The 15,933-nt window shown below is 45.0% G+C and overlaps 2 protein-coding genes across 26 annotated transcripts in view; one reads left to right on the forward strand and one right to left on the reverse strand.

The window, feature by feature from the left end:
- Nucleotides 1–15,933, reverse strand: part of LOC149356976 (uncharacterized) — a 592,868-nt gene that overhangs the window by 551,699 nt on the left and 25,236 nt on the right. The gene's annotated exons all lie outside the window — the stretch shown is intronic.
- LOC149356989 (uncharacterized) overlaps nt 1–15,933 on the forward strand; it is a 79,452-nt gene that overhangs the window by 56,737 nt on the left and 6,782 nt on the right. For 5 of the 25 annotated variants that reach the window (XR_016291737.1, XR_016291734.1, XR_016291731.1 and 2 more), the window contains 2 exons: nt 6,152–6,181; nt 8,091–8,200. Coding sequence is in view for 1 of the 25 variants with exons in the window: in XM_089584384.1 (XP_089440510.1) it covers nt 1,378–1,406; nt 6,152–6,181; nt 8,091–8,300 (269 nt within the window). In the remaining 24 variants the exon portion in view is untranslated. Of the gene's footprint in view, nt 1–1,377; nt 1,407–6,134; nt 6,182–8,074; nt 8,331–9,210; nt 9,332–10,821; nt 11,072–11,963; nt 12,087–14,414; nt 14,506–15,933 lie in introns of those variants that run through there. The other 20 variants (XR_016291721.1, XR_016291725.1, XR_016291724.1 and 17 more) reach the window with 15 other exon arrangements.

Below are 15,933 nucleotides of genomic sequence, written 5' to 3' on the forward strand. Positions count from 1 at the left end.
ACAAAATTCGGGGTGCGATCATTACGTGAGTGCGATCATTATGCGAGTAAATATGGAATTTTTTTCTTTAGTAATGCTTGTTTTGAGTCAGTGGTGCAAAATGAAGAGGCGATTTTCGGCAGAGGAAGTGAGGTGGCAGCCAAATTGGGTGCTGCCTTTCTAATTGGTTTGGCATCCAGTTAGAACCTAGTGCTTTATACTCATGAAATAGATGCAGACTATGATTTTTCTAAGTTTTGTAAGCTTTCCGCATGCCACAAAAACTGAAAAGTAGTGAAAGCAAATGAACCCTGATAATTAAGTTTATAGTATTCAGCACAAAGGCACAAGGTCAAAGAAAGAAACGGACCAGCGCTGTGTTAGTCTTCCTTCCCAACCTTCTTCCTTTCTTTGGCCTTGTGCCTTTGTGCTGAGTACTATGGACTTAATTTGAGAACACCAACTAGCTCAGTAACTACCTCTACTGAAGAACTCTAATAAGAACAACCCTAGTGGCAACCTTTCCCTCTTGTACATTCACAGTCTGCGACGTGCGCACACTCGAAGCAAGGACTCGCCCTTGGTGGCCATTGCATTGCACTACTTCCAGAGTTCAGTAAAACCACGTCATGGTTCACCATGTGAAGTGGGGTTCTTGAAATCCGTGTTTAAAATTACTCCAGTCCAAAAATAAAAAACTTGGAGGAAAATGCATTTAACTCCCCAAATGCCAAGATTGGCCAATACCATTCAGAACCGTGCCTTACACACATGCAGCAGAAGCTGGCATGCAACTGTTGCCTTGCCAGGGCTGGCTACAGTTGTGCATTTGACAGTGCCGTCCCTCCACGTACACAGCCATGGAAAGGGCAAGGGTTGGCTAAATCAACAAAGAAAGGAAGCTCCCAGATGTTTCTTTGCCGGCAGGATTGCAAAGCAAACACTGGTTCCCACCCGCTACCTCGCCTCCTGCCCAGCTTCTCTGTTCGCAGTTTTAGACGAGGTGTGCCGCCACTTTTTTGTTTTTGCTACCTTCTCAGTGTGATTTGGATAGTGCTCACCTCCAAGAAAGCTTGAATCAAAATAGAAAAGTAAGTTAGGCGTCTTAATGTCCCAAAGCGACTGAACTGAGGCTTTGAGGGAAGCCATAGTTAATGGTTCTGGAAATTTCGACCACCTGGGGTTCCTTAATGTGCACCGACATCGCACAGGCCCGTGTATGTGTGATGTCCGTGCTGCATGAGTGTAAGGCATGATTCTGAATGGTAGTCACCAATCTCGGCACTTGGCAAGTGAAATGCATTTTCGTCTGAGCTTTTTGTTTTGACCTTTTGGACTGGAGTAATTGTGAACTCTGCTTTCAACAATCCCACCATCGCTTGCTTTCATTCAACTCAGGAAGCCGGGCGATGGCATGGCCAGCAGGGGTGAGTCCTTCCTTCGAGTGCTCACTTGTCGCAGATTGTGAATGTACCAGAGGGTGCAGGTGCAGTGTGTTGCATAAAAGTCAAGTGAAGACGTTGGATCGCGTAGGGATGTAGTGAACCCTCACTTGACTGAACCCCATGAGAGCGCATAGAAAAGCCTGATTAAGCCTTCTGAAGGGTGCACATATGAATGCACAAATGTTACAATGTCATGCGCATATCATTAAAAACACAAGCAAGCAAAATATAGAAGAAATGAAAAATTTTTGTTCTGATTGTCATTTAGACTGCGTCTGAGTTGCCCCTGTCACAGGAGAGCAGCAACAGAGTAATTATACAGTCGTGCAATGAGAGCGTGATAGTTGCAGCACGATGCTGGTGTCAAAATGGCGGAAGTGACAAAAGCCCACCGATTCCTTAGGAACTGAACACTATCCCTGTGCTGCGTAATCCTACCTGCTGATATCAGCATGCCAGCCTGTCAGTTAGTTGGCTGATTTGTGCATGGCACAGCAGCTGTGCACTAAGTGGCTATCTGAGTGTTCCCAGTTGCTGAGTAGGATAAATTGTCATATGCAACAGCTTACTGGAGAAGCACTCTGCAGCACAAGTGGCACAGTTTTGAGCCACTGTGTTGTCGCTTTGCCTGGCCTAGCTCGACAGCCTTGGTACACCATGCAAGCATTCGAGGGGCATGTGCCCTGCAACTTTGTCAATGAGGTGAAAACCTATGCAGTGGCTGGGAACACTGTAAAGTGGATGCCAGGGCATGCAGCCATCAGGGGCAGCCTGCGAGGCGAAGCTATCTCCCGTGCATGTGTCATCCAGGAAGCAGAGGGGCACTGGCAGTTGACAGGCTATATGGAGACATTCTACAAGACTCACCAGCAGGAAGACTGTACCCTCTGCCACATTAAGGTCTTAATAGGCAGTAGTCCATTGCTTGGAGACAGCTACAACCCAACACATATCTGCTCCTTAGTCTAACGAGCAAGATACATTTGTCCGTTCACATAGTAAATGCCTACACTGTGGCCAACACACGACTTTGTGTCTTGTGAAATTGGCTTGTCAAGGGAACATAACAGGGCCAAACATAAACAACCCTACGCAGAAGCTTTTGAACCTTTGCTGTCCAACTTGCAGACTAGATCCTGATTGCTGATAGCTGATTGGTTAGTTTTTTTATGGGACCTATCATTTTTATACTGTTAAGCTAAAAACAGAGGGAGAGGCGGGGCCTAGTTGCTTGTACATAGTGCTTATTAAGGACTGCCCTTTGCGGGACAAGCAGAGAAGAAAGGAAAGACACTGACAGGATGGCGCTCGTACTGACAACTGTTTCAGTTGCTTCAAACAGTTGTTAGTTCGCGCTTCGTCCTGTCTTTGTTCTTCCTTCTGTGCTCGTCCCATGAAGTTTGAACGCAATAAGGATCATATAAACAAAGTGTTCTGTACGTACACAAAACCACGAGTGCATTTAGTAATCTTTGGTGGAATCGTAAACCTAAAAAAAAAAATTGAAACTTTTCATTATAGAACCCAGTTTGTGCTTAAAACTAAACACAAGATATGCCCTATTTTTATCCCCTGAATTTTGGATGGAATGAAAGCCGAAAACAAATGGCCTTGATTATATTTCACTGGCTTCCAGGCAGGGTTTGAGTGTTGAGACGTTAACTGGAGAAATTGCACCACAATTTGCACTTGAGACACTGAAAAAATTTTGTGTTGCAAAATTTGCAAGGCACATTGCATGCCTAGTGTAGCCACAAGTTTCACCATGGGGATATCGGCATGACGTTTATGTATGCATGATGCATAAAATTTGCTTTCCGTTACCCTTTGCAGCAGCAGCAAATTTGTCTCAATGCGGATTTTGGTTGACGTTATGCCAGCCAGTAGTCGAGCATCCTGGAATGGCAGGCTCTTGCAAAACTTGCTGTTTCAAAAGCAGTCTGAATGTATGGTTTTCTTAATTGTGGATGCACTGTAATCTCTTGTTCTACAGGGGGTCCCAGCTAACTTGGACCAAGATTTAAAAAAAACCTAAGCGTTCTTCAGAACTGAAATGGCATGGATCTTGTTAGGGTTTATCTAAAGTTACAGTACCATTTTTTTTTGCTCGACCTACTTGAATAATCAGTCGAGATAAATTAATTAACTTTTCAAATATAACTTGAAACGTTCAGGCGTCAATAGGAAAGTTGTGGAGCTCCACAAATATTGTTCAACCCAGGCACTTCCAACGAGACAGACTTAGCCTGGCCGTTTTAATTCGGGAAAAACGAAAGCCCGCGGAGTTTAAAAAATACCACGTGACAGCGCGCTCTGTACACCCGGATGCGCCGCGGTTACAGCGCTCTCATCCGTGCTTCATGAAAAACATCGCTCGCTTCGCTCCTTTCGTGCTGCCCACGACAGAGCTTCGCATAGAGCTTGGTTCCAAGATAAGCGCCAGTGGGTTCGGGCGGCAGTTGAAGGAAAGCGCGGCTTCCGTTTCTCTTCAGCGACATCGGCGAGTGGCTGCTGACGAAGCGCTTTTTCGGAGCGCCGTTGCCAGCCGCTGCAGGTGCTGTCAGAGCCAAGCAAAGGTTGAAGCATTATCTCGTAAGCGAAGGGAAGGCATGGCGCGGGCGATGTTTTTACAAAGCACGGATGAGAGCGCTGTAATCGCGGCGCATCCGGGCGCACGGAGCGCGCTGTCACGTGGTATTTTTTAAACTCCGCGGGCTTTCGTTTTTCCTGAATAAAAACGATCGCGCTAAGTCTATCTCGTTGGAAGTGCCTGGGTTGGACAATATCTGTGGAGCTCCACAACTTTCCTATTGACGCCTGAACGTTTCAAGCTACATTTGAAAAGTTAATTAATTTATCTCGACTAATTATTGAAGTAGGTCGAGCAAAAAAATTGTATTGTAACTTTAGATAAACCTTAACAACATCCATACAATTTTAGTTCTGAAGAACGCTTAGGTTTTTTTAAATCTTGGTCCAAGTTAGCGGGAACACCCTGTATATTCTGCAGTCCACTGCAGAGCAGTGCTTCCTTTTCTGGGGCAGTGGTCCTAGTAGCTTTTCGAGCACTCGTGGGCCAATAGAAAGTGAGAGGGAACAGAAGGATTGTAACATAAGGGCAGCCCACATAGAAAAATTCAGGGGGCACTTTGGCTCTCTAAAGTGCTGCAAGGCGAAAGCATTTCCTGGCGCACTGTTTCTATTTACTGTTTTATTTTTCATATTTAGTTTTTATTTTTGCTCCTTTTCCTACTTTATTGTTTTTTACTATTTTGTTTATTTTCTTATTCTAATTTTTTTTTTTTATTTTCTTGATTGTATTTCTTTATTCCTTTCATTGATGAAACCCATGCATTCACTAGATGCACCTTCATTCATGCTCCAACTTTGAGCCTTCGTGGCGGAGTGGTAGCATCTCCGCTTCAAATCCCAAAGGCCGTGGTTCGATTCTCACCCTCGGCGGCCGCCACGGTGGCTCAGTGGTTATGGTGCTCGGCTGCGGACCCAAAAGACGCGGGTTCGATCCCGGCCGCGGCGGCTAGAATTTCTTTGGAGGAGAAATTCTAGAGGCCCGTGTACTGTGCGATGTCAGTGCACGTTAAAGAACCCCAGGTGGTCGAAATTTCCGGAGCCCTTCACTACGGCGTCTCTCATAGCCTTAGTCGCTTTGGGACGTTAAATCCCATAAACCAAACCAACCACCCTCGGTGCAGTTTTTTTTAAGTAGTGACCCTGAAATGTGGACAAATCTGCCGACACGGCTGCCAATGCGTCTGCTAACGACAGTATGAGGCATTAAAGGCTTTCGCCTTAATATCATCAGAAACAACTTGAAATGTAAGCAAGGCAGAGGGACTGTGCCAAGTGAACAGTGATGGTGCACTTTCGTTACTTTCACCCTGGTCTGTTCTGCCTTGTGAGCCCTTCTTTGTATGCCATTGGAGAGCGCGATCTCAGCAGGTGGTGATTTTCATCTCGTTTAGCGCAAATAACAGGGAGAAGGAGAAAGGCAGATATATACATCTTCATCTTTTCCATCGTCCTGTTTGTACTAAATAGCATGAATGTTATGTCAGAACACCAAACAGCCAAACAGATGGCAACTCTTTTAAAGGCAATTGTTATTTTACAGTAGTGTCGAAAATGTTGAGAGTTTTCGATTGTGTGTTAAGGCAGTTTTGCGATTGTAGGATTTTGTTTTTTTAGCTCTTACACTATCCCAGTAAGTGCTGCTTTTCCCTCATGAACATAAAGAGTGCACGTACAGTAAAGGTAGCCTGCATAGGATCTCACTAGAGACGACATGAAAGTAAGGTGGATGGGCTGGGCCAAGTGAACAGTGATGGTGTATTTTTTGTTCTCAGCCGCGGCTCTTCTGTATGCGGTGTGGCCCTCTTCATAGCCATTCGATAATAGATGGTCGGACATGTGGCAATTTTTGTCTTATTTTCCGCAGATGATGACAGTGTGTGTTCCTTCAACCTTTTATATGCGCTAAATAAGATCGGTGTTATGTCAGAGCAAATGGTCCAAGAGTTTACTTTCTTAAAGGTCATCTTCATTTGCGAAATAGCGAAAAAGTGGGGCATTATTTTCAATTGTGTGGTAGGGCACTTTTTCATCATCGTGGGATTTTGTTATTTAACTATTACACTTTTCTTTTAAAGTGCTGTTTTTCCCTCTTGATTTTGTTGACGCATAATCAAGTAGGTGCGTTCTTTATGCAGGGCACAGCTCTCCTTGGGATGTGGTACCTGGTAAGTAGTTATGCCTTTAATACATTAAAGTGTCCAGGCATGAGCGCTGAATGCTTGCATTTTCTTTTTGCACGAACTTCAGCCTTTTGCATGAGCCTTGTGGTCCTTCTCTCCTTTTTTTTATCCAAGCAGTTGGCTTCAGGTCTGTTCCATTTGTAGAGAGCACTTGCCTGCCTTCCATAGCTTATCAGCAGATGTGGCATGCGGCCAGGGTTTGAGCAGAAATCCTGTTCACTAACGGTGTCCACTTCTCACAGTGTGTTTTTCGAACTGTAGGGTTGAGGTGTTTTTTTTTTTTGTGCATAACCTGGTACTTGCCATGATCTCTGACATCATGTCAGCAACATAACCTTGCCTGCTAGTTAACCTTGGTGACGTGAACTGCAAAACTGGATATGCATAGTGAACTGTAAAAGTTTCCTTGGGTGGCTATCTCATCTTTTTTGTTGCATGCGTAATCACAGCACTTCACTTCAGAAAGACAGTTGCACTGTTACTTGAAGATATAGACAATTGAAGAGCCATAACACTAGGGGTAACAGTAAATTATTCTTCGTTCCAACCCACTTTAGAAGTTATCTGCCGATGTGTGTGCTGCACAAGCTTGCAACAAGGAAATCAGGAACGTGCATGAACATGCCCTGTAGGGAATGCAAGACGTCAGTAATGGAATAGTTAATGAGCCACGCCTGGTAATGTCTATCTTAGACTGGCAGTCCTGCATGCTGTAAAAACATTTAACGGACGTGATTTTATAGTCTTTGCCCTGGGAACTCAAACCTTACTGAAATCTTTATGCTTACAATAGAAACCTGCATTCGAGCTAAGCAGACAAGTCTTTTTATGAGCATTAGCTCTTATTCATCACGTTTCTCGATCTCTTGGGGTATGCTACCACCTACCTCCCTTCGGCATGAAATTTTCCAAGTCCGAGGAATTCAAGATGGCAGCCCCTGTAGTAAATCGATATAGCAACCCAACTGGTGATTGATTGGGGATTTATTAGTGATCGAATTGGTGATTGGTACCATCACTGATTTTCAGATGCCATAATTAACTAGTCACATGACTGTTTAATTGCTTTTAACTCAGTAATTAATGAGGCATCATGAAGCGAATTAGATATTTGGAATCCTCTCTATAAGTAGAACAGGTCAGACACCAAAATTAGCTAATGAATTTTTTATTGGTTTTTAATGTTCCAAAGCAACTCGGGCTATGAGAGACGCCGCAGTGAAGGGCTCTGGAAATTTCAACCAAATTGGGTTCATTAACGTGGACTGACATTGCACAGTACATGGGCCTCAAGAATTTCGCCTTCATCGACATTCGGCCGCCGCGGCCGGGATCGAACCAGCGGCTTTCGGGTCAGCAGCCGAGCGCCGTAACCACCGTAAACCTAGACTCCTGCAGAAAGAACAAACGCTACTAGCCTTGCAACCTGCACAGCCAAGAATAGAGGGAACAAATTGATCGATTGATTCAGAATCATTTATTGCTCCAAAGGAAGGTGATTTTCGAAGCCTTCATTGCTGGCACCTATGGTCTAGGGAGTGAGCAGCTTCTGCTGCCCGGGTTATTCAACCGCCTGCTGCTGATCGACGACATGACAGCTGGACAGCTTGGCCACCTACTGCTCTGTGTTGGGATTTGCTATGTTTACCACTCCTGTGCGCTTTCGGCGAGTCCATGTTGGTGTAGTAGAGGGTGGGTGTTGCGCCGCATCGGGTACATGTCTCATATAGAGACGGGTGGATTTTACTTAGTTTGTGTTGGTTAACGTATGTGTTTGTCTGCAGCAGTCTTCAGGCCACCGACTGCTGCCAGTTTAAGCTTTTGTGTGGAGGAGGCTAGCATCTTCTTCCTTGTGATGTCGTATTGTCCTGATGGCAGCCACTTCGGCATCCAGGGAATCAGCCGGCTGGCCCACTACTATATCGTGTGCGACGAGTCCAACTTCAGTGCGGATGATCTGCAGGAGCTGAGCTTCTGCCTCTGCCACACGTACGCCCGGTGCGCAAGGAGTGTGAGCATCCCGGTGCCCGTGTACTACGCACACCTTGCCACCTTCCGCGGAAAGCACCACATTGCCAGCAAGCTGGACGTGCCAAGCCACTGACTGCAATTTGCTGGCAGTCCTGTGGTGCAAGTCAGTATTTTTCATATTTTGCTCTAGCCACTAAGATCAAATTCACAATAGGGCATTCAGAAATGCCTGCTCCAGTAGTTCGCTGAAAGTTGGTTCACGTGACCAACTGAAGGCCTGGATTTAGAAGTGAATAATGTGGTATTCGAGTTCGGCTTTAAAGTGAATAGCAAAACATGAAAACCGCTAATAGGTCTGAAAGCTATGGTCGAGGTATTGCTGAAGGCGAATATTTATTTCAGGCTTGGCGGTAGCTTGAACTAAGCACTGTTGCAGTGCGGTGACGGGTAGAATCTGCAATTCATAAAAGATTGGTTTAGAGTGAGTGTTAAAGTTGGCAATTTTAATGATACGTATTGCTTTTTTCTGCAACCAAAAAAGAATGTTAACATTAGTTTGTGTGGTAGTGCCCCAGATCAAAAAACAGTAGCTCAGCGTGGAAAAAAAACAATGAATTATAAAGTAGCAATTTAATGTTTTGTGGCAAAAAAAACTGTAGTCGCAACAGCAAGCCGACTGTGCGAGTGAGTTTAGAACAAATATGGGTGACCTGCAAGTTCCAACATATTCTCATGGAAAATGACGCCCAGGCTCTTCACTTGTGATGTTATCTCTATGTTTATTAGAGCCAATATACGGTTGATATCAAAATCTATTTTCTTGTTGCGAGGACGGAATAATACGGCTTTTGTTTTGGAGGTATTTAAAATCAGTGAATTTTAATGCTGCAGTTCTTTATCAAATCGAGTACCTTATTAGCTTTGACTTGCAGTTCGGGTAAAGACGGGCCGGAAAAAAGTAAGGTAGTGTCCTCAGCTTAAATTATGAAGTGGCTATTTGAGTCGATCTTAACTATGTCATTAATGTAGATGTTCAAAAATAGGGGACATGGAATACTGCCCTGCGGGACACCGCAACGGACCGTTCTGAGTTCAGACTTAAAATCACTGATTTGTACCTGTTGCTGGCGATTCTGCAAGTAGCTCTTCAGAAGGACTAAAAAGGTACCACGAAATCTGTAATCTTCTAGGTTTTCAGTAAGAGTTTTTTGGGTAATGCGGTCGAATGCCTTTGAAAAGTCAATAAATAATGCAAGCATGTACTCTTTACGCTTAAAGCCTTCCAAAATTAATTCTTTCTGGAGGAGCAGTGCACTTTCTGTAGACCGTTTTTTTGCGAATCTGAACTGATTGTGTGTAATGACATTATGTTTGTTTAGAAAGCTGCCTATTCTCCCAGAAATAATTTTTCTATGCCCTTAGAAAAAAATTGAAGAATTAATATTGGCCTGTAGTTAGACATGCAGCCTCTATCGCCCCCTTTGAAAATAACGGAAACTTTAGCAACCTTTAGTCTTTCAGAGAAAATGCCTGTTAAAAATATTAAATTAATTAAATGCGTTCTAATAGGGCTTATTATGTGAAGCACGTGCTTTATCGAAGCTATCTGGAATCCGTCACCATTGCAGCTTGTGCTGTTCCCAAGGAACAAAAATGTAGAAATATAGTTTGAACTTCCACCGTGGTTTCTGGTGAAAAGAAAGCATTATCGTGTATGCTACATTTCATTAAGTCCATTGACTGCGTGTCGTGTAGGGCTTGAGATGGAGACAAAATACTCGTTGAAGGCGGTGTCTAACTCATCCCCCATGACAGATTTTTTATCGATTGTCATTGTGGAGAGAAGGGTATCTTTGGTTCGGCTAGGATTTATTAAAGAATTTATTCGCTCTCTGAGCACATATACCTGTTTTACATTGTCAGCGTTAAATAGGTTTTCAAAATAAGACCCCTCGCTTTTGCGGAGCAGTCCATTTGTTATGTTTCTGTGCCGCTTAAAAGCTTTAAGGTTATCAGAGCTTTTTGTGTTTATGTAGCGCTCATACAGGCATTTTTGTAGTTGATGGCTTTTATACACACTGCATTAACCCAAGGCTTGTGGGCCTTTCATGGCAGGAGTTTTTCTACGTGGGGAAAGCAGCGGAAATGAATACTTTTATACTTTTCTTTGAAGGCTTCTTGTGCTATATTGGCAATATCGCTGAGCAATACATTTTCCCACTGTGTTTTACATATTTCAGTACTAAACTGCTGCAGAGTACGATCATTTATGTTTCGATACCTAATAGAAACCTAATCGGCATGCAAGGTGCCGAGCCCCATGGCTACTCATTCTTGTTCACCGCGCAGAAATACACGAGGAGGTTTCTTGGAAAACCGCTTTCAATCTTGTATATTTCATGAAAAGATAAAACATAAACCATTCAAATATAATGCTCCGAGCCCGCACATTTGAAGAGGTGATCATAAATACGGCCTTTGTTGCTCAAAACATTCGGGCCCCTGATAAATACAACTATCAAAAGTGAACGCTGCTCTTGCATAAACTGATACACGCTTTATTCTTGTACGATACCAAAGATACAGCCAATCCTTTCGCCTTAAACAATTTGTGAGAAGGCCTTTTAGAAAACATAATCCCTTCGATATTTTAGGATTGCAATGCGGATGCTGGAGATACAGTGAAAGCTGCAGTTCCTGTCGAACCATTTCTGCCCCAGGCATCCGGCATGGATGCCGCTGAACATCTCCTACAGCAGCAACGACGGCCAGAAGCGGGGACCTCGGGCTCTGCTCCGGAGTGGTCCCGCATCGCTGCAGTTAACACAAGGCAACAAAAAAACGAGCATAGAGTGCAGTTGAATGACTGCAAGCCTACAGGCATCGTGTGGACAGCAGTTGAAGGTACAGGCTTTTAAAATCATATGGGCTATTTAGAGATTTCTCGCTTCGATGCGTATTTGTGCTGCGTGTTCAATAATGACAGGTGCAGCGCATGCTACTCTGGAATAACTGCTGCGCTTACCACAACACAATATATCAAGAGCTGGATTTTTTAGGCCTCCGCAAAACACAAAATGTTACGTTGCTGGAAGGCTTCTCAGTGTAACGCAACGCCTCAGTAGGTATTACTGTTTTCATTGCGATATTTTCAAGCCTGATTCGTGCCGCGCAAGTACTTCAGCCCAGTACCCACATGCCACCAGAAGATGCGGTCGCGGCAATAGTTAGCAAGGTAACGGTATGAAAGCACAGTGCTCTCCAAGCTAGCATTATTTCTCTCCACCTTCATGCCATGGTGGAGAAGTGGACATGGTGAAACCGTGCATGACTTTGCAACACCGCCGCGTTACTGTGTGTGTCACTGTTGACGAAAAGTTGAACATTTTACATGAGGGAAACTGATGTATTTTGGCTCAGTGCGGAGAGTCAGCGTGCGTATTTAGAAATATATATTGATGTGCGGAGATAGACAGGTAGTCCAGTACATAGTAAGAAGTTTGCACAGTTATTCCTTAGTATTGTCCAGTCAATTCGCACAATTTACGTGTGAACCAGAGCCAGAACGAACGTGTAATATTTAGTAATTGATCGGATATGCTTCGAATTCACATTTAAATCATCTATACGTCTAACTTGTGGGCTCGATGAATAGAAATTCCAAAATTAAAGTAACAGTGTTCAGGGCCGACTGATGGAAGTTCGCTGGTGTGCTCAGGCCCGGCAGCGCCGATTTAGGACACGCTGAGGAACTGCAGCGGTTGCCTGTCTTGCCGCGTTTTTTTTTCTCGCACAGAACTCTCATCTGCGTTCCACGTGGCCTCACGTGCCCTAAAATGGACCGATGTGGGCGTCATGCTAGCACGCCCGCTTTCCAGCTCTCTTCACAGCCCATGCGACCTTTGTCAGCCCAATGAGGGTCAGCACAGTTTTTTTGTACATATATCCTGCATTTTTGTTCTATTTTTGCTCAAGTACCCGACAAGAAACTGCTGTCGGCAGCGAACTGCTGTCGGCAGCGAACTGCTGTCGGCAGCGAGCTGCCACGCACGCTTTCTATTCCTGCCACGGTTATGCAGGATGTACACAGGGCAAAACACATGCCTAGAATGTCCGAACTGTGTCTTGAGCAGATCCCAAAGCAGCTGCAACCAGGAAGACAAAAAATGACGATTAAATCCTGTTAGTTTAACTTCACATGCTTACATCCATCCAGAGCATTTTAACCAAATGTTATCGCTAGATATCGCGTGTTCATCCTGAAACACGCCCAGAACGTGTTCTAGACAAATGTTTTGCCCTGGGTACATCAGTAGTGTGCGGGCAGGCCCATTTAGGCTTGCCCACCTTGTACCTGTGTAGAGCCCACATATGATTGCATCTATCCTCATGTGCGCGGCGGGAAACCCGTGTGAGCAGCAGCAGTCGTTCCCACTTTCCAACCTCGCGTCGGCCCATCTGATAACTTCAGTGGTTTCTACGGGCAGGGTTAAGGCGGAGGCTTGGGCAAGTTGGTACATCATATATAAGTAAAACAGCGCTCGACACGGGACGGGACAGCGCCTTGTGCTGTGTTGTTCTTCCTTTGTCCCGTGTCTAGCGCTGTTTTACTTATATCTATGGGCAGCACCATTCGGGATAGCCCAGGTTTGCTTGTTTCAAGGACACATTTGCGTTGCATTCACCTTCAAGTACGCGTGAAACTATACTGATGTCAGCCGGTCTTGGAACTGTGGGCACGGTTAGCGCTTGCCTCATCGATAGGTGATCCATATAGGATGAACTTCCCTAAAGGGGGCCGACGAAGGTTTCCGAGCCGTTGTCCCAGCCCCACTAGCCCGTCTGGGGACACAGGAGCCCCACGTTTTGTAAGACTTAATCATGTTATGCTTGATGCACGTATTTTTCTAATGAGCGAGTTTTCGCCACTGCGTGAACAAAGAAAACAGAGTTTGTTTATACACTCCCGCTACGGGAATTCCAAACAAATGGAGCGTGTGTAGGACTGCCAAGTGTAGTGCGCTTCTTTTCTACTGTCTCGGCTCTAGAAGTCTGAGTTGGCAGACATTCTTGCAGCAGACTGGTCTGCGGCCTGTGTATGCTGTCAGGGAATCTCATGCTGGGTTAAGGTGCGCCAAGAGCGGATGAAAGTTGGTATTCAAGCCCAGCTCCGGTTGCGCAAAACCAGCCGCTCTTCCGCCGCACAATCAACCAGAAGAGGAAAGGAATCCTCCCTTGTCACGCAGCTCTTTTCTTTCTCGCCCTTATGATGCCCGTAAGAAAACTGTGACTACCATGGGGCACTCTAATGTGCAGAGAGGGTGGCGTTTTAACGACCACACAGCTAAGCGCATCACTCGATAACAAGAAAAACTGCTCCCACTCTTTCGATCCTGACCGCGGCGGCCAAATTTCGATGGAGGCGATATTCCGGAGGCCCGTGTACTGTACGATGTGAGCGCACGATAAAGAATCCCAGGTGGGCGAGATTTCCGGATCCCTTTACTACGGCGTCCCTGATAGCCTCAGTTGCTTTGCGACGTTAAACCCTAATAAACCAAACTAATTTTGTAATGGAAGGAACATTAAATACAACATCCAGCTGCTACTCTCAATCTTAGCCATAAGGTTGCTTCGAAGTGCAAGAAAACACTACCTGAAACTTTAACGGCTATCGGTTCACGAAGCGTCCTGACATTTGTGCTGAACCAGCTAAATCACAAAGTAAATACGTAATACTAGGAATTCAGGAGTTCCAAGACCACGAAGTAGACAATGACTAGGTGCCATTGAGGCTGTCAACTTGTTTTCAGCAATTAACGTCTCTTTTTTTCGCAGCAGTGGTTTGCTCATGACTTCAATTGCATTCAAGGCTGCTGCTCACAAAATATTTGCTTTTAATTTGTGTTTGTAGATATACTGTCCCAGCAGTAGTGAGTGCAAGAAATATATGTAATTGGTTAATTATGCACACGATTAAGCTCAGCGTTACTAACTCTGGCGTTTGGAAGTGTGTGCATTTAATTCGCCCAGTCTCGACATGTCTCATAACCAAGTATTATGTTCGGCCAGTTTGTATCGTATTCTGGAAATTACAAGCACAGGAGAAGAAAAGAAACGTGGAGACAGGACAGGAGAGACGCTATACGCAGCCCTTTTTCTGTCCACTATTGGCGTCGCTTTTCTTGCACTGCAAGTTGCGTTTTCAGACGTAAGCTGTAATCGCACCGTACACTGCTTTCCACAGACCCGGATGCATTGACAGAACAGCAGTTGCACTTACTGCTGATGCCCATATCTACGAACATGCAACTTCTTTCTGCATTCGTGTCATCATGGTAAGCACCGAATGGATGCAATGTGCATGTGTCTCGCATGACTCAGGTCGTACTCAAACGCTGGAACCTCACTGCTAGGCCTCACTTGGTGGGACTGCTCTCTAGTTCGAAGTGAGGGCATAGTCTCTGAAGTGAAGAATTGTGAGCAGACTATGTCCATTGCAGTGCACCGCGCCACTTCATCAAGAGGAGTGGCGTGAAGGCGCTATAGGAAAGTCCATAGGTAGAAACAAACAAAGAAATTTTTAAGGGCGAGGGATGGTTGATAGAATACGACCTCCCATGTGTCCTGGTGTTACAACCCGCAAGAGGCTGCAATACCCCTGTGGGGTTTTGATAAAGAAGTCGTGCCGCGTCACTGAAGAGTCGAACACAAGCTGACGGGATGGTCCTCGAATCCCGGCAGGAGCACAGGATAAAATAACGCGCGCAAAAAACGGAGTGGCCCACACCACCTTTTATTTCATGATGACTTCAATGAAGGGAGCGCTGCAGTGCAGAAGTGGAAGGAAAGTTTTGCGTTCAGAACAACAACCAAAGAAGCCACGTACTTCAGTGGCAAATTGTTCCTTAAAGATAACACGATTAGCGGCTGAATTCAGGTGCAAGATGATTGCGGTCATAAACATGTGGTGTTCAAAAAGTAACGCGTGCAGTTTTGACGCAATGCTGTCCTGAAGTTATACACAGGGTATTTCGCTTTTTTTTTTAAATAGGTTTTTGAGTTGAAAGAGCACTTTCTTCGGCATAGCATTGCCAGCGGTGTAGTACATCAGAGTACAGATAAGACGTGCTAACTAGCAGGTTGCTTAACCAATATTAAATCCTTAACTTTTAACTCTTACGGTTAGGCTTCATAATTACTGGCGGGTGTGTAGCCCACCGTAAGTAATGTCCATATCAATTCTTAAAATTTATAAAACGCGGTTATCCTTGGCGCTGCGGCCCAACAATTTTCTCTATTTCGACGAGTTACGTGCTCTGGAAAGGTTGCTTTGCCTGGAAGCTTCTCGAGAACGCATGTATTTGGCGTGACGTAGCCAAAATTTGTTGTATCAGGGTGTGTGGAGACAAGCAGGAGATGTAAAGTGTTGAACGCGGCATCGTGGTCTGGTGACAAAAGCGAGAGGTTTGGGCTTCCAGCGCTAAGCTGCGTTAACAGTGCTGTGATACTAGCGAAATTGCGCATGAAGCGGTGATAGTATGAGCCCAAGGCTATAATATTGCGAACTTCGTGTAAGGTGGTCGGTTTGGTGGAGTGAGTGACAGCGCAAAGTTTGCCAGGGTAAGGAAGAACGCTGTCTTTGGAGATGACATGACCAAATATCGTCAGCATCGTAGCTCCAAAGGAACACTTTTTCAGGTCGAGTAGTAGCCCAGCCTTAGTAACACCCCTGAGTACGCTCCGAAGGAGCCGTAGATAGGAAG

The sequence above is a fragment of the Amblyomma mixtum genome, chromosome 3, assembly GCF_055824585.1.
Source record: "Amblyomma mixtum isolate Tamu chromosome 3, ASM5582458v1, whole genome shotgun sequence".
NCBI lineage: Eukaryota > Metazoa > Arthropoda > Arachnida > Ixodida > Ixodidae > Amblyomma > Amblyomma mixtum.